Consider the following 27,684-nt stretch of genomic DNA (forward strand, 5'->3'; position numbering starts at 1 on the left):
GACTAAGGGTTGCTATGTGCAAGGCACCGTGCTAAGTATTTGGGAACACACTGTTGAATAAGCATGATCCTACTTTTCAGTGATTTACAGACTGGTAGGGTTGAGATAGTTCAATGGAATGTAAAGTAGAATGCAGAGATGAGTATAAGATGCTAGTAGAGGAAATAGATCATCTCAGTGAAGATTCTGGAAACAATGAGAAGAAAAGAATTTTCTATTAAGTTTGAATATTGATATATCCTAAGTAAGTGAAGGATATTTTGGCTGCTACAGAATTATTAGGGAGATGTCACAGAGGACAAGCGTGCACTAAATTAGAATGATACTCCTGCTAGACTCTGAGGTCAGTGATTTAAGGACCACAAGCCCCTCCTGAAAGAGAACTTGTCCAATTTTGTTCTTCAACATTTTATGGTGTATTAATATATCATAGTCATAATTATTAATTTTTGTCTGTAAAGTCCTCAAAACATATTTAAATGTAGAGAAAGAACCTAGTTTATAATCTGTTCTAGTTTTACATAGAACCAAGAAAAATTCCCATTATGATCAAACACCAAGTCAAGAAAGAAATGTGGACTGGCTTAAATACTTACAGAAATTCAAAATGATTATAATTTCCTGCTGAGCTAAAATGCCAAATATTCTTGTTCCTAGTGTGGCCACTGAATTCTAGAAAATAAGGGGCTGGTTGTTCAGTTTATAAGTAAGCCACAAAGTTAAAGATTTACCACATATTGAATTCAAATCCTGTAGCTGGTACCAGATGGTACTGTGTATTTATTGCTGATATGAGAAGCAAGGCACACCCGCTATTAACAATCAATGACTCCATATTTCGAGAAAATACCCACAGAAACAAGCCAGAGCTGATGAGTCACATCATTTCATCACATTGGCAATTATTAATGGGCCTCTCACTGAGCTACTTTGTAACTCTCTATACCAGTTGCTCTACACATGGGCAGTGGTGTGTGACCAGGGGATGTTTGGCAATGTCTGGAGACACTTTCAGTTGTTACCACCAGAGAAGATGCTACTGGCATCTAGTAGGTGGAGGCCAGAAATGCCATCCTACAATATACGGGACAGCTCCAAATGCCAAGAGTGTGGAGGAAGAACCCTGCTCTGAACTACACAACATGACTACTTGGCATGACAATAAGTATCCTAAAGCACTCACCCCCATATCTGATGCTTAATCCCAAATCAGTCATGAAGGTAGCAGGTGCCATCACTGCAGAGTCATCTACTTCCCGGCTCATCCTGTAGCTCTCAGAACAGGGTAGTGGCCTGACTTCAAGTCCTCATTTGGCTATTTACCCTAACCCCTGGGCATTTAACCACTTTGTGCCTCAGGGTCCTAATCTGTAAATTGATAATAGTTCCTATCTCTTTCCTGAGGGCTATGCCATGTTTAAGTAAACAGACTCCTCCAAAGTGCTTACCAAAGAGTCTGGCCTCCAGCAACAAAAAGGGTAAGTTTATTTTTATCAATAATATTACTTAGCACAAAAATAAACTCAGAGATTTGCATTATCAAGACCAATTTCCAAAATCTCACTGCCACTTACTTAAGATCCTTCTTTAAATTGTTGCACTCTGTTTATTAGGATTGGTGTAAAGGCCATGGTGAAGAGCAGGACAAAGAAGAGCTGCAGGACGTGAAGATGAAATCAGTGAGACATAAAAGCCAACAAGAGAAACCATCTCTGACCACCCCACTCCTCCCTGTCCCACCCCTTGGAAGTTCCCCATTGTCACTAAGAACCACCAAATCTGACTTTTATATTTGGTCTCAGAATTTAGGTTTCTGCCCTGGTCCCTGCCCACCCCCTCAATGTTTGTTGTTGTTGTTGTTATTCGTTTGTTTTTTTTTTTATTTTTTTTTAACCATTTCCAAAAGTTCTTAAAGGCAAGAGTGAATTTCTGTGGATTTACTGGTCCCAGCTTTTAGGTTCTTTAAGACACTAACAGGACTGCATAGAGGCTTTTTCAGCATTACTGTACCATCTCCGTGCCAGAATATCACCATTAGAAATGGAAATTATATTTGAAATCCATTAGACTTCTAGGTGATGCACCTGAGAGAGAGATTGATCACACTTGAGAGACATATATGGTATCTTTTTTTTTCCTTTTTCTAATCGTTTGAATTTTATACCAATGTTTAAACTTAATTGGATGTTAGCTTGAGGTGGTTAAAGGTCATTTGCGGGGAGGTTTTTTGCTATGGTTTTGCTGTAAAAAGTGTTTCAAATTGTGCTGAAATGTTGCTGAAAAGCTTGGTGCTGGCAACAGTTCAACAACCCGGGGCCGCTCATTCTTGCCTACTTTTACCCTCCCTCTGAAGAATTGAAGGTGGTATGAGAAGCCTGCATGCGTGTTCAATTCTTCTTCTCTTTTCCCCTGCCTCCCCTACTCTCCTTTGCTTGCTCAACCTCTTTTGTTCAGTTGTGTAACTTGAAGCTAATTTGTACTACTGGATATCTGACTGGAGACACAGATACAGAATCTGTATTGTTCTTACTGAAACACAGCATGGAATCAACATTAAACTTAAATAAAACAAACCCAAATTTAAAAAGAAAAGAAAAGAAACCTGTAAATGCAAATGTCCTCTTTCCCACTCTCCTTTCTGTCTAGGCTTCACTCTTCAGATGGGCTGGCACCCGAAGAGAAACCGTCTCTGACCACCCTACTCCTCCCAGTCCCACCCCTTGGAAGTTCCCCATTGTCACTCAGAACCACCAAATCTGACTTTTACATTTGGTCTCAGAATTTAGGTTTCTGCTCTGTTCCCTGCCCACTAGAGTTCTGATTATCATATAAAATTGATGGAAAACCAAGAAAACCGAATCAGGAGCTGGTGACCAAAAGAGGCAGACAGTGTGAATCCTGAGGTCACAACAGTGAGCTCCTGGGGCTGCAGAGACGTCCAAGGGAGCAATGGTTTTTCACTGATTCGATTTTGCTGCATGATTTTTTTGGTGATCTTGTTTTCCCACCTAGTTCAACAACCTTCTCAGAATGTCTGTGAATTATCCAATATTGTTTGACAGTACCTTTAAAACAAATCCTTAGGCTCACTGGTGTCAGTTCTCAGTTCTCGTTGTGTGCGAATAAAGCCCTGAGTGATACCTTCTCAGTTTCAGATGAGGAAACCGAGACCTGCAGAAGTTGTGTTCTGCATTGCACAGCTGTGGCAAAGTCAAGTTTAGGAGCCAGGCTAGGGCTTCCCAACCATGGCATGGTGTATTTCTAGATTCTAGACAAACTTTGCTGATGTTGGTTTGGGGGGGGGGAATAAGATGGCTCTTCAAAAATATTTGTAGATTGCTTTATTGGCCAAGTAAACTAAATGTGGTAACATGTGTAGACAGTTTTCTTACAGCTCAGGATAACCTCAGGATAATTCCCAGAATGACAAACTGAAATGCCAGAGGGACAAGGTAAAGCCAAAGGGTGACAGGTACGAGGTGACGGAGTGGCGGGGTCTGCACACACTTGAGCCCCTCTGCTTTGTGCAGTGGGCAGCTGCCGCTCAGCCCCACTCATCTGTTTCCAGATGGAAATAAAATCCAGATCTGACTGCACAAGGGAAACTAGAGTTCTGATTCATATAAAACTGATGGAAAACCAAGAAAAATAAACAAAAAATCCACTGAGCAGGCCAATACTTACGGGCACATGCCTGTGAGCCAGTCAGTCCTCAGGCCACATATGAACAAATTCCAGGATACTGTTAAACCCTGTCTTTACTTACCTCCTTCTCACTGGAAGGTTCATTTGAGAGAAGATGAAGCAGCCTTCTGTCCACCCCAGTGGTAGTGTTAGGAAGATCTCAAAACTCCCATCTCCTCCAGCTTTCCAAATGGAAGTTTGCTCTCTGAATGCAGCACGACTTGGTGGGCCTGTTTTTTGGCTTACGTTATTTCATCTTTCATCAGCCCCCCTTTGCCTGGCTAGCATACTTTTCCTTCTAGAAGGGTCACCTCCTTCTGGAAGCCATTCCTGATTTCATCTCCCTTCCCCAGCCCTCAACACACTCCCCCTTAGGTTGGGTACCACCTCAGCACTGAGGAATAATATTCCAAGTATTTAAAGAGCAGCTGGCGGCCTCAATCCTCTAGGAGACAGATGGGTACCCCTAGATGTTAGCACATTGTCAAGGGGTACAAAGCTTGAGCAGACGGTGGGGGGAAGCAACATGAGGCAGGAAAGGCAAGAGGCAAATACAAGATGGTGTGTTACCAGGGAGGCCACGACCTCTCTGCTAAAGTAGCTGCTCAGTGCTGTGTGGCCCCTCTCAAGAGGGTATGTGAAACCACTGTCCCCCAAGATGGTCCCTGGGAGGAAGGAGGAGTGGGGCTCCTCCTGTTGGCTCTATCTGTTGGCTCCTTCCTGTCTTCAGCCTTCCATTGGTCAAAATTTGAGCCATGGAATAGCAACTGCCTTTTACCAGAATGAGTATCGAGGTGCCCACAGGCCTACCAGCAGGGCTGCCTCCACCATAGCACCTGCCACATGGTATGAGATGATGCTTTCAATGATAATTATTCAATCAGTGACGCCAGCAACATCTGCATCACTTCCATCTTTAGCATTTATAAAATTTTTAAACCCTAGCACTTAGTTGGGGGTGAATTTGCTTTGTCGTTCAACAAATGCTTAATGGAATGAAACTCAAAGTTGGGTTATAATAACTTTAAAATATCAAGCCTATCTTTCAAATCAATGCCACACCTTTAACGAACCTTTGCAACCCAAAGTCCATTGCTTCTGGCCTTGCTCTCTGTTCCAATTTCCCTCTGGCTTCTCAAGTACCTGGATCCCTCTTTCGGTATCAGAGGAAAACCTTACCCTAGGCGGTTGCTCTAAACAAAAATTCACCAAATTAAAAATCTAGCTGTGTATATAATATCTATAATTGTCATCTAGGGTTTTGATATTGTTGATATTGACAAATGTTCACATGCCTACACAATGCCATTGAATTTTCTACAAGAAGGGTTTTGTGTATCTTTTCAACCAAGCAAGAATGTTCCTGCCAGATGTGATGGTGCATGCCTATCATCCCAGTGTCTCTAGAGGTGAGGCAAAAAGATCCCAAGTTCAAAACCAGCCTCAGCAACTCAGCAAGACTCAAAGCAACATACTGAGACTCTGTCTCAAAATAAAAAATGAAAAAGGGCTGGGGATATGGCTCAGTGATTAAGCACCCCTGAGTTCAATCTTTGGTACCAAAAAGGGGGGTGTTAAAAATTAATTCTGGGAACCAAAAGAAGTCACTGTATCTAGATTAATTAAATGCCCAGTAATGATGGATTCCATTTGTTACTTGAAGAACTCTGTCTCTAAAAGTAGACTGGACTATTAGGAAAGGTTGGGAAGACTTAGGTCTCGGTTAACAAATGATGTGTAACCCTGGCAGCTACATTTTCCATGGGAACATTAGTCAGCAGGTAATGTATTAGTTCCTATTCTAGTAATCATTAATCCACTATCACTCTACATGATTAATATTACAAATTTCTACAGCCTTCATTTAAAAATCACTTGGGAGTACTCATGAGAGCTAGCAGGCTGTAAAAATATTTTTATGGAGCTGTATTGCTTGGGCTTTACCTTGTCCCAGGTGTAGATAATGAAAAGCTGGTCAGGCTCCTGAGTGGAGCCCATAATTGGTGTGGTCCTGGGGACAGCAACTGGCCTCACTACAAATAGCCTTCAACATGGGCTTTCTTTAGAAATTCAGAGCTCAGACTCAGCCAGTAACACAAAGCCAGAATATGGTAAATTCCAAAAAACAAGGAACTCTTATCATAGGCAACTTAGTCACAGTATCCCCTAGTAAAGTAAAATTTTAATTTCTAACATAGAACAGGCTTTAAGCTGCCATAAAAACGATAGAAGTCTGAATATGGGGATCTCATATCTTGCAATTGGAACTGCTTTCCTAAGATTATGAAATGAAAAGTTGGCAGTAAAAACATTCCTTTGCCCATCCCAGCAGGCAATGCTCACGTTAGGCAAATTTTGGAACCAAAAACAAAGAGATTTTTATTGACATGGGTGCATTTTAATAAAGGCTAGATTGATGCTCCGAACTGGGGTCGTGGAATCAAGTATTCTTGAGATAGATGAGGATTTGCAAGCCATCTGGTCTATCTCTTCACTTTAGGATTATGAACATGGAAGCCAAAAAGAAGGAAGAGCTGACTCACAGCAGCGCAGCTAGTTACAGAAAAGCAGCACCATGTGACAAGGCAGCCAGCCAGGCCCAAGGTCCCCAGTGACCTGCCCTTGCTCATCCCATCAGAAGCGGATTCTCTCCAAACCTCTTTGCACAAATCAAAATAAATTGATTTTCTATTAAATCAAATAAGTTAATTATCTGAGAAAAGATGTTTCTGTTAACATGAAACATATGCTCCTGAAAACCTGTGAGGTTGGTTTTTAAAAATTAAATGCATTTTGGACACTTTACTCTCTTTATATGACTCCTGGGAATATCCAACGTAGCTCCCTCTTTCCCTCTTGAAGGGCTCTGATGTCACCCTCCAGACACTGCCTTCTCTACCCACTCTTCCTCTCTCCATCAGCTTCTAGGACCCACCTGAGGCTTGCTGCAGGGCCCTCTTCCCTGCTTCCTCCCCTGCCTTCTCTCTTCTTGCCATCCCCTACCTTCTGCTTCCCTCCTCTCCTCTCTGCTTGCTCCACACTTTCCAGCAGTAATATTAACCTGACTTCTGACTCTGGAAATGCCAATGACTCGCAAATGTACCTGCAACCAGGCATCGTCCCTACCCAGCTGTCACTTGGACATCTCCCCCGATGTCTAAAAAAATCCCAAACTTAACATGATCAAAGCCCACATCTTCATGCCCCTGCTCCACAATCTCTCCCCTGCAACAAGCCTTCCTCCCCTCCATAAATGGCACCACCTTCCACTCAGGTGGCTGAGCCCAAATCTGGGGGAGACACCTTGATTTCCCTTGGCTTCTCTTGACGGTTGCCCCTTTGCCGCCATCCAAGTCAAGGCGTCTCACGTAGATTAACTTTGCAGTCTCGAGTCTCCTCAACTTTCCTCTCCCCTAAGCTTCACCCTCCTGACCACCTCCCATCATCTCAAGGGCACTCACCACTCCCAGTGCTGACCCCTCGATGTCCTTCCCAGCAAGAGCCAGAACTGCTGTGAATTCTGCCTCATTCCTTATGGCAACGACCTCTCCCTCCCCAACGTCTGTGACACACCTTGTCTACAGTAGCCATTTGGTCCTTCAATCATATCCTGGCTTCCAATTGCACATTTCAATATGCTCTACTCTGCAAACGAGTCTGGAGGTCCTGGGGGACAAGCACTCCATTTTCACCTCCTTTTCTTCTGACCCAGAGTGCCTAACACAGTGCTTTAGTGTCCCACTTCTACCCATCAATGCTTTTGTATTAGCGATGAAGTTCTGCAGTGCAGGCCGGAAGTGGCCGCTCATCCCCACAGAGGCACCAGCGGCACAGCACCGATCACCAGCCAGAGATGAAGCAAAGCTCAGGGTGGAGCACACCAGAAGTGGATGCCAGGTGTCACATGGGTGCTGTTGAATGTGCCCTGGCAGTGACCCACAGGTGGATCAGAAAATCCCTTAAAGAAGAGAGACACAAGCCCTGAGAACTGGAGAGAGACAGTGCATCCTGAGGGATGTATGTTAATAGCTGAATCCAGCCATGCCTGAAGCTAGCTATCTTTTCAAATTTTTTGAGCCCCCCCCTAAAAAAAAATCCCTAGTTCCCCCAATTTGTGAGTCACGTTCTAAGTCACTTGTGTTCAGAAGAGATATACCTGACATACCTTCCTAAAGTCAAATTGTTCGTAGTATTTGAGGTCTGGGAGTAAAGTAGAGATAAAGAAGTGGAGAGAGTCAATGACTCTGATAGAACCCTAACTTGTAGCAGAAACCAGACTTACACCCAGGGCTTTGCTCTCTCAGTGATTTTTCTACCACAAAAGGCAAATTAAATGAAGGTGTGTTTCCTGATGTAGATGTTTTATTTCCTCTTCTGGAGCATAAGTGGCAGAGAGGGTGGGAGTGCCATATGCCCTGTAGCTCAGCACAGTCTTGCATGTGACAAAGAGACAAGAAGTACTTGTTCACACATCCACGAGCTGAAGAAGGCATTTTGTTCTGTGAGATTTTTGCTTTTAAACCTCAAGATGAATGTGTCACTTTCAGTGTTTTTTGTTACTGGAAAAGTAGAGAAGTATAGAAATGTAGCCTCTTTCACCAATTATAATCCTATCCTGTAAAGTTAGGAATTTTTGTCCTAGTGAAGCAACAACTTTAGGAAGTAGCCACTGTATGAAGATGCTGTGGGGATGGCAAGTAACAGGCCTGTCTTTGCTCTTAGGAATTTATCAACTAACGTTGCGGGGGGGGGAATAACTATAAGCAAACGTGACAGAAATACTAACATTTTTGCTTTTGTTTATGTGGAAGAAAGTATCGGTACAGGTACAAAGTTAAACTAGAATTTGGGGATTCTATCTAAGTTACACTGCATAAAGGAAACACTGTTAATTCTGTCTGCACAAAAAAAGATTAGGCAAGTGTTCAGGCTTTGAAAATTAGTATTTATGCACTTCTGTTATTTTAATCAATATTATGTGGCTATAAAAGAATCTGAAATATTTATGATCTTAATATCATAGGAATATGATTGTCTCAGGTCATTATTTGTTGCTATGACAGAATACCTAAGTCTGGGTAATTTATAAAGAAATATAAATTTTAACTCATGGTTCCGGAGGCTGGAGGTTCAAGGTTGGGTGGCTGCGAGGGGCACATGCACTCAACTCATGGCAGAAAAACAGAAGGGGAAGTGCAAACACTAGGGGCAGCTTTGCTTCATAAGGAACCGATCTCACAGGGGCGAGCCCACTCCCATGAGAGACATCCATCTCTTTTACCAACCAGATCACCCCTGAAAGGCCCTGGTCCCCCAGTGCCTGTCACAATGGCACCAAATCCCAAGGAGTTGGGGAGGGGACAAAGCATATTCACACCATAGCAATGACATTTCCCCAAAGATTTTCTAAATGGAAATGGAAATTGAATACAAATCGTACAACATAGTGTATTTGCGGTGAGAATTAAAGCCACTGATGGATTCTTTTTTGTTGTTTATTTGTTTCTTAGGGCTGCCATATAAAGCAACACAAACTTTAAAGGACAGAAACCGATCGTCTCCGACTGCGGGGGCTGGAAGCCCAACATCCAGGTGTCAGCAGGGCCGTGCTCCCTCTGAAACCCGAAAGAACAGTCCTGAATCACTCCATCCTGTTTTCTGATGGAGGCCGTCAGACCTGGAGCTCCCTGGCTTATAGACAAGTCACTCCAGTCTCTGCCTCTGTCGTCCCTGTCCCTGACTGTCTGTCTCCACAGAGAAGTTCCCCATCTTCTAAGGTCACCAGCCATATGGGATTCAGGCCTACATGAAAAACCTCAGCTTTACTTGGTTATATCTACAAAGATCCCATTTCCAAATTAAGTGGCATTCTCAGGTGCCAGGCCTCAACATATCATTTTAGGGGATACAATTTAACCCATACCAAATACATGAATCATCTTTTTTAAATAAGTGTTAGAAACTTAACCTTGGCAGATGATGCAGAAGGACAGACTCTCTTGGGCCAGACTGATCTATGGCTGGTTTTGAGACACCCAGGGTGATCAGGAGAGTGAGCCTTTGGCTGACCCACCTTACCCAAGGTTGAGGAGGATGAAGTGGAAATCGACTTTTGGTCTGAAACAAACTTACTCTATAGATACCCATGGGCAGACACCCGGAAGTCATCTTGCCCTTCCTCTTCTCGCTCATCCCCAGCATCTAATGAATCTGTTAGCAGGTCCCTAAAACTCAGTCCACTCATTCACCCAAGCACAGGGGACAAAACGAAAATCCTTGCTGGAGGATTCTACACCAGTGAGGTGAATAGAGATGCACAAAGAAAAACAGCATCTAAACAACAAGTACTAAGTCTAGTGGTGCCACGTGCAAGGAAGACAAATTCATCAAGGGAGGACTAGGAGGTTCAGAGAAGAGGGTGGAGAAAGGCAGGGAGCTTGCAGGTTTGAAAAGGGTTATTCAGTGAAGGCAAATCTGAGAAGGCTGGAGGAAATGAGGAGAAAGCCATGCAGATAACCCAAAGCTGCAAAGGCCCTGTGGTCAGAGCATGACTACTCTGTTTGTGGAACAGCAAGGAGACCAGTGTGCCTGGAGCACAGGGCATAAGAGGAGAAGAAGAGGAAGAGGTTAGAGAGGGAGGGGGAACGGAAGAGACATAGACCTTATGGACTTTATACACGGTCATGGCAAAGACTGCTTTCAATGGGTGCAATGGGAAGCCCCTGGGGTTAACGACAGAGGAATGATATAACCTAGAGCGTCAACGGGATTTTTTGTGCTGCTGCATTAAAAAGAGATGACAAGGTATGAAGACAGAAGCAGGCAGATCCCGGGGTGCAGTGACCCATGCAAACCGTCATGGTGCTTGGATTGCAGGGGTGGAGAAAAGTGGTCAGGTTTTTACAGTTTTTAAATAAAGATGACAGAATTTGTTGACAAACTGGGTGTGGGCAGAGTCAAGGATGACTCCCACATTTCATTCTGAGTCTCTAGTCAAAGGCGGTTGCCACTCACAAGGTCGCTGTTTTATGCCTCCGTATCTTTGCAGACGTTGTTGCCTGGGACTGAAATGCCCTTTGTCACACCTGTCCTGCCAGGGTGACCCCGTTCACCTCAGAGTCAGCTCAGAGATCAACTCCAGGCAACTTTCCCCCATGTTCCCACCACCCCCAACCTATCCCCAAACCCAAAGGCTCCCCAAGTGCCCAGCTCCATGCTCCATCACAGCTACCATCGCACCCATCTCTTTCATTCATTCATTCAGCAAATATCAGCCTAACCCTGTGCAAAGAACTTAGCTGACTGAGAAATCAGCTGTCCCTGCAGATGTGACATTTATAATCGAGAGCCGTGCTCCGGCTGGCAGCCACTAGCCCCAGGTAGACATTGAGCACTTGAAACATGGCAAGAGACGTGCTAAAAGTGGAAACATATTCCACATTCTGAAGACTTGGTGCCAAAGAATAAGAATGTAAGGTGTCTTCCTACGTGGGCTGGGCTGCGTGTTGCAAAGACAACGTTTGGAGTTCTGTGTTTAGATATTGGGTTATGGGACATGTTATTAACATATCAATTACATTGTTCATTTTACCTATTTCTATTTTATGTGGTTGCTATCAATTGGTAAATTCCATACATGGCCCGATTTACATTTCTGTTGAACAGTCCTGGAATAGAGGATGTAGGCATAATACAAACATGATGAAGTATTATGCATCCGTGTGAAGAAATTGGCATGCTGCCCTGAGGGAGGGACACTGGGTGGGACTCCCTTGGAGAGTAAGTCTTTAGACTGTCCATAGAATGGCCCTGAAGCAGGAAGGGCAAGATTGAGACATGAAGAGTGAGAGAGGTTGAGTTTCCTAAAGGGAAGAAGGCCCATGGGGCTGAAGAGGTAGGACTCTTCCAGGCAGGTAGAGAGCTTGAGAAAGACTCTCAGGGAGAAAGACCTTGGCATGTTGGGGGAACAGAAGACAAGCTGGTGTGGCTGAGAGGGGACACTGTGGGAAAGGACATGGTGCATGGAAATGACCTAGTGGTCCAAGCACCACCGCTAGCCAGGATCTCCCTGACAGCATAAACATACCTCATTATTGTTACATGAGCAGCACCTAACACGTTTTCTGCTGAATCCCGATTAAGAAAAGCCTGCAGTACATTTTTGATAAGCCAAAATGTGAAAATAATTTGAAGCAATTACTCATATGTCTTCATTACCTCAGGTCAACTTGGTGTACTTCAGAAAGTACCTGGAAGGGAAAAAATTGAGAATTATACTATATATCCTATATATTCTCAACCCACTGGCTTTTCTACTACTTAGCCGACTGAAGTTGCGTAAGCCATAAAGCTTCTCAGGACGTGAGTTTTCTAATCTGTGGAATGAGGGAGTTGGCCTAAGCGATTTGAAATCAGAAATCAGATCCTAAAGGGTCCAATCCTACTTGCTCTCTTACATGTCACCCATATCCCATACCTTTCCTGGGTCAGAAATAAGCTCATAACATTGCACCTGTCAGATCCTACAGATTGCAAAAGCCCAGGGGCCCTGCAGAAGTACACATCTCAGGCTGCGGATAGAGCCCTGCAGACAAGGAAGGGGGAAGACCAGAGCTTCCAACAGGTGTTTCTTACTGGAAGGGGAGCACTGTTGACTTTGGGGTGGACAATTCTTCATTATGTGGAACTGTCCCAGGCAGTGCAGGATATTTACTATCCCTGGGCTGGGTCCTAACACCCACTCTGCCAGTATTACAGGGACCCAAACACTCCCATGCAAACTGCCAACAACCCTCTTGGTGGGCAGCTGCACCACTTTAAGAACTACCAAAATCAAGGAGATGCAGATAAACGTGCCCAGGCACAGAAGGAAGGAAGGAAGGAAAGAAAGAAAGAAAGAAAGAAAGAAAGAAAGAAAGAAAGAAAGAAAGAAAGAAAGAAAGAAAGAAAGGCCACCTTCCCATCACTCTTCTCGTGCCCTCTCTATTCCCCCAGATCACACCCCCACCCCAGTCTTTCTTCCCAGGACAGTTCTTCTTCTTCTCCCCTTTGAACTTTCAATTACCACATCCTATCAGGAAGGTTGAAGGAAAGCCCCTTCCTTCCCTGCCCTTGCTGGGAGCTATCCCAATCTCCTTGCTAAGAACCCATTCAGCTGGGGAAGGAGAGAGGAGGAGATGACCCCTGGGATAGCTCCCTTTCAGAACAGTCCTAACTATGGGCTCATCTAACCACCTAGGGGTGTCGTAGTGTTGGAGATCAACTCAGTCAGAACCCTGTGGGCTTCCTAGTTGGCCTTGCAGCTTCCTATCTCTCACCTCCCTGGAGCCATAAACTCTATCTCTTCTTTTAAGGAGGCATTTCCTGTGCTCAATAAGTCAGCACCCTGAAGGATCTTATCTCCACAGCCAGCACCAGCACGCAGTGCCCTGCTCTTCCTCCTGACCTTTGAGCTTCAAAAGCCAGGGGTGGGAGAGGGAGGAAGGGGGAATCACGGATGTGGGAGGGGGAGTGTTAATGGCACAGACTGGGATTCTAAAGCCAGCATAGGGATGGAACAGGGAGGATGTGCCCTGAGAAGAAATCTGGGGCTAGTAACTATAAAGCAGAAATCAGATCCTAAAGAAAAAAAAATAATAGCAAATGGCCAAAGCATTGATTGCTAACTTACATCCTCTCATTTTCTACCACATTCCACTGTGAGCTCCTGGACAAGATAGAAAGATAGAAAAGCTCCTGTTCACCATGTATCCTCAGTACCCAGCACTTGCCTGGCATCCCATGGTCTTCAGTCTCTTTTGGCGGTTCCTTCTTTCCTCCGATTTGCAAAGCTCTTTCCTATTTTGAGCCTTTGCACAAGATAATAACATCCACACTGGAACACTCTGTCTTCAAATGATAACTTCTGCTTCTTATCCTTTAATTCATGGTTTAAATGTTAGCTCCTTGTCCCCAATTCAGGGAAATCACATGGACACAGACACACATAGTCTCTGTTATTGCATCCTGTTTATCTTCTTTAGAGCACACATAACCATTTCTGGTTAGTTATTTGCTTGTGTTTTATATAGAAATTCAAATATAAATTCTAGGAACAGAAAATCCATATCAGTCTTGTTTGCTTTGGTAGTTGCAACAATTAGTACATCCAAAGTTCTCAACTGACGGAATTTGAAAGAACAAAAGTGACTATATACAATAAGGACTTAATAAACCTATATAGAATTCTAATTCTGTTTTATAAGAGAATTTATCATAAAATAAAGGTAAACCAATAGAAGAAAAATGAATTATTTAATAACTCTAGGATTGACTGTCTAACCAAAATTAAGTCAAATCCTTTTCTTTCTTAATCTATATCAAAATCAATTCCTAATGGATCAAAGATGTAAGTCTTAAAACAATAAAATAACTTGAAGACAGTGTATAAGAAGATTTAAGTATCATCATGTAGAAAAGGTTTTTCTAAGCAATTGAAAGAAAAGACTGATATTTGACTACATAAAAACTAACACTTTCAGGGGGGCACAGTGGTGCACACCCGTAATCCTAGTGACTCAGGAGGGTGAGGCAGGAGTTCAAAGCCAGCCTCAGCAAAAGTGAGGCACTAAGCAACTCAGTGAGATCTTATCTCTAAATAAAAAATATAAAAAGGGCTAGGAATGTAGCTCAGTGGTCAAGTGGTCAAGTGCTCTGGGTATCTATCCCCGCAAAAAAAAAAAAAAAAGAAAGAAAGAAAAACTAACGTTTCACACAAACACATATACACACTCAAAACATAAACAGAGACAAAAGGCAAACAAAGAAACTGGGGAGAAATAATCATCACACTTGACAAAGGCCTAGGTTCCACTATAAATAAAACGTTTCATAAATATAAATGAAAAGACTAATAACTAAAAAGGAAAATTGAGGACAGCAACAAGTAAACCACAGAAATAGCCATAAAAATAGCTCCAAAGGAATGGAATGTAGAAGTCTAACGCTATTAAATAAAGGACATAAAAATTAAACCATAAAATAATGAGTTTTCATCTTTGAAATTGACAGAAATGGAAAGTTTAATGTTAGTGTTGGCCAGTAAGTGGGGAAATGAGCACTGGCATATTATTGTAGGGAGTGTACATTTTGTCTTTGGGAAGTAAGCCTCCTGGGCCAGCTGATCTCTGACAGCAGCCCAGCATCTATACTTTCATGTGGGGAGCAACTTGGCAACATCAATCAGAATTTGAAGTATATATGAAAAATATTCATGCAAAAAACCAAAAACAGGTTCCTAAGTGAACTGTAATGATGGACTCAGCCTTGGTTCACAACTATAATGGATTTCCATCCTGCCACCAAAACAGAAATGTGCCAATGTCATGCATCTCCTGATATAGGAGCATACAAGGCCTGAAACCAGTCAAATGCATGGTACAAACCTATTTATTGAGAAAAAGAAGAGACCAGAGATAAACAGAGAAAGAGGAGGAGAGGTAAACAGACAGACATGGCTATTTGTGGATAGTTCAATTCTGGAAGGATTTGCAGGAATCTCCCTGGGAAAGACTCTGGGAGGTCAGTGGGCTTCATTTTCACTGCACTTCTTATATGATTAGAAAAAAATTACCATCTTCACATATTATTCTTTAAATTTAAAAACTAGCTAGGTTGTAAAAATGATGACCTAGCAGAACCTAGTATAGCCATCATAAAATTCTCTAACAACGACAGTGATAAAGTAGTAAACAGTAAAATAGTAAGATTTTTCATTCTACTTGGTTAATGTTTTTATTATTAAAAGGTCTAAATTTTTTAAAGAACATGAAAGAATCATTCTAACAATTCAGAAGTGAGTCAATTTTAGCCTTTTAGTCGTGAATAATTATACAACTTAGAAAGCCTATATTTTATTTATCAGTAATTTTTTTCTTGAAGTTTTATTTATTTTCTAATTTTAAAAGCAACACATGAGTTTTTTTAAAAAAAATTAAAGGAAACTATAAATAAGAGAAATGCAAAGAAGAAAAAGTATCCATGGCCTATCAGTAAAGATGATCATGTTAGCACTGCAAAACATTTCCAGGAAATATGTATGTGTGTGAATGAGTGCATTTATGTTTGTTTGTTAATTTTATTTTCTTTCTCAGATTTCTCACTAATCAGTATCCTGACTGTCGAGGTGACTCTGCCTTTTACAGTTGGAAGCCAGCTGATTAAGTGACATTCTTTACTCTCTCCAGAAGCTGAAAGAGCCCCAGGTACATCATTCTTCTTTGAAGGTCTTGTAGAACTCAGCTGAGAATCCCTCTGATCCTGGATTTTTCTTAATCAGTAGGTTTTTGAGGTTGTCTTCTATTTCACTGCTTGAAACTGATCTGTTTAAATTGTGTATGTCCTGATTCAGTTTGCACAGGTCATATGTCTCTAGAAATTTGTTGATGTCTTCAAGACAAAGAAGAATTAACATCAATATGCCTCAAATTATTCCATGAAATAGAAAACGAGGGAACCCTTCCAAACTCATTCTATGAAGCTAGTATCACCCTGATACCCTGGTACCAAAACCAGATAAGACACATCAAGGGAAGAAAACTTCAGATATTTCCTTTTGCATTATGAAATTTAGTAATTTGAGTTTTCTCGCTCTTTCTCTTCATTCATGTGGCTAGGGATTTATCAATTTTATTTTTTCAAAGAACCAACTTATTCTTTTGTCAATTGTTTCTTTTGTTTCAATTTCATTGATTTCAGCTCTCATTTTAATTATATCCTGTCTTCTGCTTTTAGTGGTGATTTGTTCTTTGTCTAGGGCTTTGAGATGTAATGTTAGGTCATTTATTCATTGACTTTCTATTCTTTTAATGAAAGAGCTCATTGCAATGCACAATCCTCTTAGCACTGCCTTCCTAGTGTGCCAGAGGTTTTGATATGTTCCATCTCTATTCTCTTTCACCTCTATTTTTTATTTCATCTCTTATTTCTTCTGCTATCCATTTGTCTTTCAATATTATTTAGTTTCCAGGTGTTAAATTTGCTTCTTTTTTTTTTCAAATTTCATTCCATTATGATCTAATAGAATGCAGGGTATTATATCTATTTTTTGTATTTGCTAAGAGTTGCTCTGTAGCATAAAATATGGTCCATTTTAGAGAAGGATCCATGTGCTGCTGAGAAGAAAGTGTATTTGCTTATTGATGGGTAATACATTCTGTGTATGTCTGTTAAGTCTAAATTATTGATTGTATTTTTAGTTCTATAGTTTCTTTGTTTAGTTTTTGTTTGCATATCGATAGAGTAGTGAGAGAGGTATGCTAAAGTCACCCAGTATTATTGTGTTCTATTTGGTTCTTGAAATTGAGAAGGATTTGTTTGATGTACATAGATGCTCCATTGTTTGGGACATAAATATTTATGATTGCTATGTCTTGTTGTTGTATTGAGCAGTATGAAATGTCCTTCTTTGTCCCTTCTGATTAACTTTGGATTGAAGTCCACTTTTTTTGACATAAGGATGGAAACCCCTGCTTATTTACAATGTCCATGTGAATGATATGGTTTTTTTCCCATCCTTTCCCCTTGGGTCTGTGGATGTCTTTGCCTATTAGGTGAGTCTCTTGGAAATAGCATATTATTGGGTCTTGTTTTTTAATCCATTCTGCCAGTCTGTATCTTTTGATTGATGAGTTTAGGCCATTAATGTTCAAGGATATTATTGATATATATTATGAAGTCCTGGTCATTTTTATTTATTTCTGGTTTTTAATTTGAATTAGTTTCTCCTTTGATTGATTATTCCCTTAGTGTAGTTTATCCCTTTTCTGGTTTTCACTTTTTTAAAATTTTATCTTCGTGCAATATTTTGTTGAGAATGTTCTATAGTGCAGGCTTTCTACTTGTGAATTCTTTTAACTTTTGTTTGTCATGGAATGTTTTTATTTCATCTTCAAATCTGAAGATTAATTTTTCTGGATATATTATTCTTGGCTTGCATCTATTTTCTTTCAGAATTTGATATATATTTTTCCAAGTCTGGATTGAGAGATCAGCCATTATAATGTGTCTTGGTGGGGGCCTGATGTAATTTGGGGTCCTGTAAGCCTCTTGTATTGATTTTCCATTTCGTTCTTTAGGTCTGAAATTTTTCTGAGATTATATCTTTGAAAAGATCACACATTTCTTTGGTTTATATCTCTATGCCTCCATCTATCCTGATAAATCTTTAATTTCGTCTTTTCATGTTGTTCCATACTTCTTGGAAGTTCTGTTCATGGTTTCTTAACATCTCATCTGTATGGTCAACTTTATTTTCAAGATTACATCTTTTATCTTCATTGCCTGAGACTTTGTCTTCCAAGTGGTCTAGTCTGATGCTGATGCTTTCCATTAAATTTTTAATTTGGTTTATTAATTCCTTATTTTGAGGATTTCTGCTTGATTTCTTTTTAGAATTCCCCATCTCTTTATTGAATTCACATCTTTCACCTCCTGAATTTTATCTCTGATTTCACTCTTTACATTGTCCTTTACCTCACAGATCAGTTTACCTATGTACATTCTAAACTCCTTCTCTGACGTTTCTTCCACTGTGGTGATTCTATTAGATTCTATTGTTGGTGCATCTGGGTTGTTTGGGGCGATTTTTCCCTTGTCTTCTCAGGCTGTTTGTGTGTCTGCCCATCCAGCCATGTGGATCTGAGGCAGTACAGTTCCTACCCTATAGACAGAAGGTTTCTACTACCTTGCCTTTAAGTGGGAGACAAATAATAACAGCAACCAAGGCAAACAATATACAGCCTTAAACCAAATAGCTCCTCCTAAGACGTCCACCGTTTATCATTAGTAATTATTTTATCTTAAAAGACGGCCTATCAATGCAGCTTGGGCAGTTTTGCTCATTTGTAGCCATGGCCACTCCCTGCCCATCCTCAACAATGTATTCAAATCCAAAGCCAGAAGTTACTCATTAAACACCAGAGATACTGCGCCCTGGAAAACCATTATAAACTTCCTCTGTGGGAGGACTGAACTCTTAATGCAACACAGACCAACACCTCACGAAAATGGGCAATCATCATGTAAGTTTTTTTTCACTGATTTTGGGAATTAATCTGAATTTTGGTTAGCTGATGGAAGAATTTAGACTATGAGGTTATAGTAACAATTTCATGCTTTACCACTTTGATTACCTTTTATTGTGGGTGTTAGCAACAGTGTACCATGCTTTAAAAATGCCTTTGGAATATGTTTCTTCCCCATTGACTAAAAATTCCTCTTAGAGGGTGCTGAAGAGAAATGTTTAAAATAAGGCAGTAAACAGTGCCTTGCAGAGAGCAAATGGCTCAAGGCATATTTGTGAATGTATAATGAAAGCTGTTAGTTTGTGGCAAAGTTGTCCAAAACTTAATAGACTGTGCATTTGGAGTTTTGTGGGAAAGATGGTTCATCCTGCAAGGATCAGTTGGCCAAGGCAAAAATGCTCCTGCAAGGCCATATCATTTGGATTGAAAGGTGAAACTTTTCCAGCCCTACCTTTAAAACAGCATCAAACATCCAAGTATTTGCAAATGTCCACGGAATAGATTGAATATTTTACTTTTTCTTTTAAAATGTCTAGGCTTAGGCTTTGTGAATAGTGTGTCTATAACTTGCTAATGACTAAAAATGAGCTAAAATATTACCACTTGGAACCAGCTATGCACCAGACAAGTAAGAGTTGATTATTGACGTTTTACACTGAAATATGTCTATCTAAAACAATCCCAATGAGCAGTTTGATGAGGCTTTGTGCATCTACTGCAGCTTCTCACACCAAGCTGATACGTTGCATGTCTACCAGGAGGAAAAGCAATAACCTCCCAAATCCCCTGGAAACTCTGGCTTTGTTTTTAAGCTGTTTCCTTTACTAAAAGCATCTGAAAAGAGCACTCAGATGCTTACCATCCCACAGATATTTTCTACAGAGAGGCATTATTTTTGAAATCATCCGTAAATAACACTTTCATACCAGCCAGAATTCTGAAGCTTATCCACTCAGAGTATCTTTCCCAGAAACTGAAAACCAGTTTTGAATGCCTTCTGCAGAATGCAGAGGACCTCAAGAACAACCCTTTGGCTCTTGCATTAGCATCTTTGGAGGACAATTTTGCCTTTGGAAAATCAACCCCTTGTGACAGACTTTGACAGTGGACCAGCATTTTTATCTATTTCTGTTTTGACTCCTCAGAGCCAGTCTTACTCCCTCTCAGAATGCAGTCAAGAGTTGCCCAAAGGGGACACCCAACCCTCGGCAGCCGTGAAACCTGTCAGCCACCCATCAGGGACTGGAAACCCAGAGGCCCCAAAGCCCGTAAGCACTTTGTTTTGCCTCCCAATCATAGGACTCTTGTAGACCCAGTATTTCTCCCAATGACCTTTCAAATTAGAGCCCTCCCACCCTGTTCCTCCAGGCTGAACATTTCATCATCAGGCATAACTTCCAAGCTGGGGGACTTTCCGCTCGGAAATGTTTATTACAATATTTGCAGCTAATATAAAAAAATGTAATCTGGGAGCTCAGTTTATGTTCCCAGCGGTGTCCCATTAACATCCCCCTAGAGTCTACACTTAGGTCACTGTGACATCTCAGAAAGCAGTAAGGAATATAACATGTGCATGAGGAATAAAAACACTCTAACAAAGTCAACGCAAACCCTTTCTAAAGGACAAGAAGGTCTCAGTCATGGCTTAACATAATTGCATTAGAAAGTTCCTTGAGTCTGTACAAACTCAAACTAGAATGCTAATTTTGAAGCAACCACAGAACCCAACAATTTACCAATTAATTCCTAGTGAAATACGAGTCAATGATGTTTAAATGTATGTTACTGATTTTGTGTAATGAACAATATTATTTTATTAAATTAAAAGGCTGTGCTTAGTGTAAAACAGTCCTTGTTTCTATAAAATGGCTTCCTTTGACTTTCAGCACATCTTAAATATGATGTGGTGTGACTTCCTAGTTCTATGAGGGTTTCTTGTACTGAGAAACTGTTATTTGTAATGCTCTCTCTAATGCCACTGGGCCTTCTCTTGGCTCAAACGTGTGATTCTTATGTACATTCTCCTACTTTTCTGTGTTCTTTAACTCCAGTGACAATTAAATGAAATTTGACATATATACAATTATAAATTCAAATGCAAATGCAGGCATTGAAATCACACGCCAATACTTTGTCATTCTGAAAGTATCTTTTACATTCATTTGTAAGTTATTATGAGCATGGAATACACTAATTTAAAAGTCTCCTAGAAAAGTTTTAAATCCCAAGAATATGTCACAGACCAAGGTCCATAGATAACTATTTGACAAATATTTTTTTTAAAGTCAGCAGAATATTGGCCAGGAAGTACATTTTCCAAGGCACTGTGATCTAGAATCTTAGCCAGTTCTGAAACTGAAAATTATTTTTGCTTTGCAGTTTCCTCATTTTATTTTTTGCCATCATGAATTATTTTTTTAAGTGTTTGTGAGTAAACTATTTGGAGCAGCAATAATCAAGATACTGGGTTATTATCATCTGCAAAATCACACAGTGTTCAAAGAGTGCTTGGCCTGATGGATATGTCCTTGTGCTCAGTGAGCTTCACAGAGAAATAATATCCAATAGGGGAGAAAATTGGCTTATGTTTAGCTTCAATTCTTTTTGTGTGGGTTATTTTGAGGAGAATTATTATCTAGAGAACCAAGCTTGCCTTGCCATGGGAGTGTTGCATAGCCATGGAATATGGGTAGAATGACAGGGAAAAAGTATAACTGAGGGAAGCCAATGAAAATGTGGAAATAATTGAACTCAAAAGGACAATGATTTCTGGGAAATCATTTGCAAGGCTGATGAGACTACAGGTTTGCAACTCAAAGTGTGGTCCCTGGACTAGTAGCAGCATCACATTGCCTGGGCACTTGCCAGAAGTGCAGAATCTCAGGCCTATCTCCACCTATTGAATCACAGCCTGCATTTTAGCAAGATCTTTAAGAGCATCTTGTGCACATTAAAGTTTGGAAGCACTGGACCCAGGAGCAAGTTCTCCAATTTGGCTGCATATTGGATTCACCTGGAGAGTTCTAAACACCACTGATGCCTGGGTTCTACTGCCAGAGAATGTGAATTAATAGTTCTGGTGGTTTTCCTGAGCATCAGGATTAGTAATTTCTCCCCAAGAGGGTCTAACATGGTGCAGAGTTTAAGGAACACTGAAGAGGTACATAACACTGACCTTAGAGAACAACTTTGCACACTGCTAATGAAAGCAGGTGTAATTATGAATGCTCACAAATGAAAATCGATTGTAAATGTTATAACATCTGCTTAGTGATCTCCAAGGTGTTTGTGAACATGCCAAGCTAATAACTTGCTTTTGCCAATATTTAGCCAACATAAATATTGTCTAAAATGGAGAGCAGTTTGGGGATAGTGGCAGGTGAACACCAGGCAAGCTTAGGTGAAGGTGGACCAGGGGCACAAGAGAGATGCATGCCAGATGGGGAATAGGCCCTGATTCCTGAGAAAAGAAAGGAGATTCCTGGGGAAGAAGGGAGACTCCAGAGGCAGATAAAAATGTAGAGCATTTGGAAGAAAAATAAGTATGGATTTAACCAAGAGTGTGCATTAAAATGTGATCCCCAAGCCCAGAAGAACCCCCAGCGAACCCCAAGCAGAAACCAAGCTAGACCATGCAGTCTTTATTTGAAGAAAGTTTGTCCAAAACACCACCATGGGTATAGGAGGACAAAAAAAGGACCTCTGATGTCAAAGCACCCCATGCATACCTAAAGCACGCCTTCATTTAAAGACGATTCATTCACAGTCTGGCTTCATTTCAAATGCAAGTGCACAGTCCGAGCTTTTGGGGTTTCTTATGTATGGTAGATAAAAAGCAGCCATTGTAAGAAGTGTCAAGACGGCTGCCAAAGACAGACAAACAGGCAGAAGGAAGAACACGCAAACTGAAACACTGACACAAGGATCCTAAAGCTGCAGGAGCCTGGGGTCACGTAGTGTAAGGCACAAAAAGCCGCACAGCCCCAGGGCACCTGCCGGCATCTCTGCTTTCAGCACAGCAAGGAGAACCAGAAACCCCAGGAATGACTGCCACTGACGTTTACAAATCAGTTCTCATTTGTGGGCATTCACAGTAACACCTCCTTTCATTAGCAGTGTGCAGAGTTGTTCTCTAAGGTCAATGTCATGCTCCTCTTCAGTGTTCCTCCAACACAACTGGAGGTTTAAACAGAGCCTGCTGAGATGCTGATGATAACTGACGTGTCTATTCAGTGCTTAATAGACTGTGAGCTGTTTTGAGGGCATGAACTCTGGTCCGTGCAATTTGAAGGTTTTCAATATTTCAAGCAATACATGAATTACATCACTTCTGACAATCCTAAAAGGGCAATACTGTCAATATTACCTGTTAAATATGAGAAAGTGAGGCAAAGAGAGGTTGGGTAATTTGGACATCTAGTAAGAAGTAAAGCTTGGATTGGGTTTAGCAGAAGTTTTTTACACTGTGTTGGTTTCAATAAAGCCTCCTATTAAAACAACTAGAATCTTACCTTCTAGCAGGTAAACTAGAGAGCTGGGTTCTATCCTCAGAATGTTGGTTCAGCAGACACACTAAGGTGAGTTTGAGAATTTGCATGGGATGAGTTCCTCAGTGATGTTGATGCTACTGGTCCAGGTACCACACCTTGAGAATCACCGTTAGGCAACTAGGGAATCCCAGCCTCAGACAAGGGAATGACAAGGCAGAGCTGGTTTTGCATGGACCATCTTGGGATCTGATGGAGGTTGGGAGATGAACAAGATGGGAGGTAAGCAGAGTACTTGGGGGGTGGGCAGTGATCCTGGAGAGGAATGAAGAGCCTCTTCCTCCTGCCAGCCCGCCAACTAAAACAGTGGCAATGAAATTGAGAGAGGAGAAAGACTGGAATGTGAAGTAGACCTGACTTGCTAATGGATTGGATATGGGAGGCCAGGGGAAATGAGGACAGCAGAATGACTGCTAGGAGTCCAGCCTTTGTACCCAGGTAGACTGGTCCATCACAGGAATGGAGGGCAAGGTGAAGGCTTGCTAAGTGGGAGAGGAGGTTCAGTGTTGTGATCTGTTGAGTTTGAGATGTCTTGTCTGGGTATAACGCCCAAGGGATGAATGTCTGAAATTCAAGAGAGAAGTCTGGGATTGAGGTAATTAGGGAAGTAAGAATTCAATTATTTTCTCTGTTCATTATTTAAACCACCAGTATGTGCTTGATTACAAGTAGCACAGTACCTGACCAACAGTGGCTTAAATGACAAGGTCATTTCATTGTCAGCCCTCACAGGAAGTCTGGAAGGAGGTTGCCCAGGTTGCTTCAGCTCCTCAGTCATATCGCCAAGGACACATCGTGTCTGCATTTTCATTCTGCCACCTGCCATGTGGCAGAATGCAAGATGGTGATCTCATGTGATAGAGTCACAAACAAGAAGGAAGGGGATAGAGGGAAAGTGACCTTCTCCTCGGACCCCACTCCCCAGTCAGCAAGGAAAAGCTGAAAAGTTTCAAGCAGACAGTCCTTTCCACCTCCCTGGCCAGAACTGGTCAAACCACCAACCCTAGACTGGCAAAGGGGAAAGCTGTGACCCAGGAGTGGTCCCTGGGCTGAGCAGATCATCTTGATCATCTTGTTCCCTCCTCCCCGACTCTCTCCCCACATGTTGTCCACACTCTCTTCTGAAAATGAACTCTTGCTTTTGCTGTTCAAGGTGTGGGGGGTAAAAGGGGCTGGAGGGAGGGAAGCCTGGCCACAGATGGACCAAGTGCCACCTAGCTCCAGCTTAGCGACTTCAAGGAGGGGACAGCCATCCCTTGGTATCTGTGGAGGATTGGCTCCAGGGCCTCCACCCCCTCCATGCCAAATCCACAGGTGCTCAAGTTCCTTGTACACAATGGCATGGTATTTGCATGTGACAGATGGACATCCTCTTGTACACTTCCAGTCATTTCTAGATTAATGTCTACGTAACACCTAGTGCCACATAAACAGTTATACTCTACTGTCTCAGAAGTAATATGGAAAACATCTGCACATGTTTAGCACAGAGGCATCCTTTTTTTCCCCCAATATTTTTGATTAGTGGCTGACTGAATCTGCAGAAGGAGAGTCCATGCAGAAGAAAAGGCTGACTTTATCTTCTTCCTCTCAGTATCTACATATAAAATGTCAGAGGAGAATTCTGGTTGGTTCAGGTCATGTCCCTACTGCTTAGATGATCCCTGGTCAAGGTTGATTTTAGGTATTCTTGGGGGTGGGGACATTGCCTTGTCATTACTGATTTCTTATAACAATTATTTTTATTAACATTACTTCTTCTCCCACAACTAATTCTAACCCTTGGGGAAGACAGAAAGGGAACGAAGCCTGGAATATGTGATGGAAAGGAAGTGAAAGTATTCACCCTCCAGGTGATGGGGCTTGGATGTTTACAGTGAGTGTGAGGAGAGAGAGAAACGTTAGAACAAATTTTGAAGAAAGAATGCATGGATTTGGATCCAATGTATATTTAAACTCTCTTACCAGGGGAAAGAATAACATTCATTGTTTTAATATTGATTGAGACAGGAATTTGCTCAAAGCAAATTTAGCTATTTCACCTCATTTCCTTCTCTGCAAATCAGAACTTGTTCCTACACAGTTGCTTATATCTCACTACACAGCACATTTGATACCGTGAGGTCTTTTTCAGCCCCAGGTATTTTCTCTTTTCAATTCCATCCGCCCACTTATCAATGGTCCTTGAGGATTCCAGAGTATACTAGTCTCTCTCTCTCTTTTTTTTTTTTCTGTAAATAATGAATCCCACGTTTATACTCTCGACTGAGTTGGCCAAAGAGAGCCCTTGGCACTCTAGGAAGGAAGTGGGCCATTTCTCTTTAATGAGAAACGTGCTTCATTTCCTATGACTCCCGAAGGCACGGCCTCTCACAGCTGAGGAATGGCTGCCATCTCTCCACAGCCACCTTACCCTGAAGCACACTTTTGTCAGTGAAATACATCAGACGCGGCATATCTGGAAGTTCAACACTCTTCAGAGGTCTCTCACTCCCAAAACAATCTATGACAATCTCAGAGCAGACTGTCATTTTCCCCTGGACACAAATCTTGTTTCTAGATAACGAAGTTATTCTACCTCTAGCAGAAGTTTCAAGTTCTCCAGCCGAACCCAGCACTAAAGGGCCCTCAAAGGACTCAAATGAGAGCTGCTACATGGCCATGACATCCTTTCAGAGAGGCTGGGATGCTCTCAGCAGTCATGACGCAGACTTAGAAATGGGAGGTGGTGACAAGCTTCTCGCTTTGGTCTCATCTCAACTCACATTCTTCCTCCTAGTTGCCTTATCCTGCTCCTACTCATCTTTCAGATTTGTCCTCTGGGCGACTTTACAAAAAATTAAAGAGAGACATGGTGGTCCACTTCTGATCTGCCTTCTTGTGTAACCACAGCAATTCCCTCTTGGTGACTGGAGGCCTTGCCCTTAACTGTACCCATGGGCCACTGGAAGCTCGGCCTCCTCGACACCTTTTAAAGTAACATGTGGACAGAATTGAGGCAACCATTAGGCCAGCGTTATAGACCTTTGGCACATAGGACCTCAGCACCATTGGCATCTGGGCCTGGATAATTCTTTGTAGTGAGGGGATAGTCTTGGCATAGGTTGTCTAGCAAAATCCTTGGCTTTTGTCATTAGGTATAATAGTAGCAATCCCAGCACCATTTGTGACAAGCAAAAATGTCTCCAGATATTGTCAACTGTGCCCTAGGAGGAGAAATTGCTCCTGGTTGATGGAGAGCCACTGCCTTAGACCCAGACCTGAGATAAGCAAGGCAGAGGGGCAGAGGTGTCTCCATCATGTCTGTACCTCCCTGGGTCTCCACCAGCAGCACACATTCCACCCCTGAGGCCCTGGAACTCCCTCACACTGATGCCCTCTCTTGTCTCCGGGGGAAGCCAGCTGCTGCTGGAGGTTGGCTCTTGTTCTTCCGTTAAGGAAGCAGCACCGAGGTAGCAGCGTTTCTCCCAAAGACTGTCAGCCCACACCAGTGTCTGATGGCCAGGGCACTAGGAGGGCTTCCTTTGGGAACACTGGGGAACCTGACTCCTGGGCTTCGAGCTGAGGATTTCCCACCTAGATGAGTGGTGCTGACCTGAAACACTCGGGCCTTGATCTGCTCAGCTCTCCTCTGCTTGGGAGTTGGTCCCCAAAGGCTGCCCGACTTGGTGTCCCCATACCAGAGCTCAGTGCACTGCAGGCTTGTTATGTGGCTTGCCCTTCTGAGTCCCTCATCATGACCTGCAGGAACAATGGTGTCACCACATTGAGGCACTAGAAGTTAAAGAAGCTTAAGGTCAGATTTCCTTGCTCCTGTCCAATTCCACAGTCAGCTTTGATAGTAAAAATCACATCGACATATATAACCCAGACAGTATATAGCCCAGGGATACTGATCTTTCTGGGAAAATGACCTAACTGTACAAATCTTCATCAAAAAGTACTAAAATGCCAGTGAAAAGCAATCCCAAGTGTAGAAGAAAGGTGTTCCTCCTGCCTGCCTGCCTGCCTGCCTGCCTGCCTTCATTTCAGTCCTAGGTGTTAAATTCTGGTGTTCATGCATGTTTGGCAAGTGCTCTACCACTGAGTTACAGCCACTGTCTTTTTTATCTTTTTTTAAAATTTTGAGACAGACTCTTACTAAAATGATGAGGCTGACTGCAGACTTGGAGTCCTCCTGCCGCAGCCTCCTGAGTAACTGGGATTACAGGTGTGCACCACCACACCCAGCTGAGAAAGGTCTTTTTTTTTTTTTTTTTTTTTTTGCATCTAACAAGTTTCTCTCATTTTCTAAAACACATAGTCAACATATGTAAGTCATACTAGGCTCTGCTCACATGGATGTTTTCCTACTTTTGGCCTTATTTATTAATATTCCTACCCATGTCAAG

General features: G+C 42.0%; 1 protein-coding gene across 1 annotated transcript in view; it reads left to right on the forward strand.

Annotated features, from left to right (window-relative positions):
* The first annotated feature begins 18,728 nt into the window (after positions 1 to 18,728).
* Anxa13 (annexin A13) overlaps positions 18,729 to 27,684 on the forward strand; it is a 52,132-nt gene continuing 43,176 nt past the window's right edge. Inside the window, exons 1-2 of the mRNA XM_026407680.1 lie at positions 18,729 to 18,743; positions 19,892 to 20,014. Coding sequence (XP_026263465.1) covers positions 18,729 to 18,743; positions 19,892 to 20,014 — 138 coding nt within the window. The remainder of the gene's footprint in view (positions 18,744 to 19,891; positions 20,015 to 27,684) is intronic.

This window comes from Urocitellus parryii, chromosome 7 (assembly GCF_045843805.1).
Source record: "Urocitellus parryii isolate mUroPar1 chromosome 7, mUroPar1.hap1, whole genome shotgun sequence".
NCBI classification, from domain to species: Eukaryota; Metazoa; Chordata; class Mammalia; order Rodentia; family Sciuridae; genus Urocitellus; species Urocitellus parryii.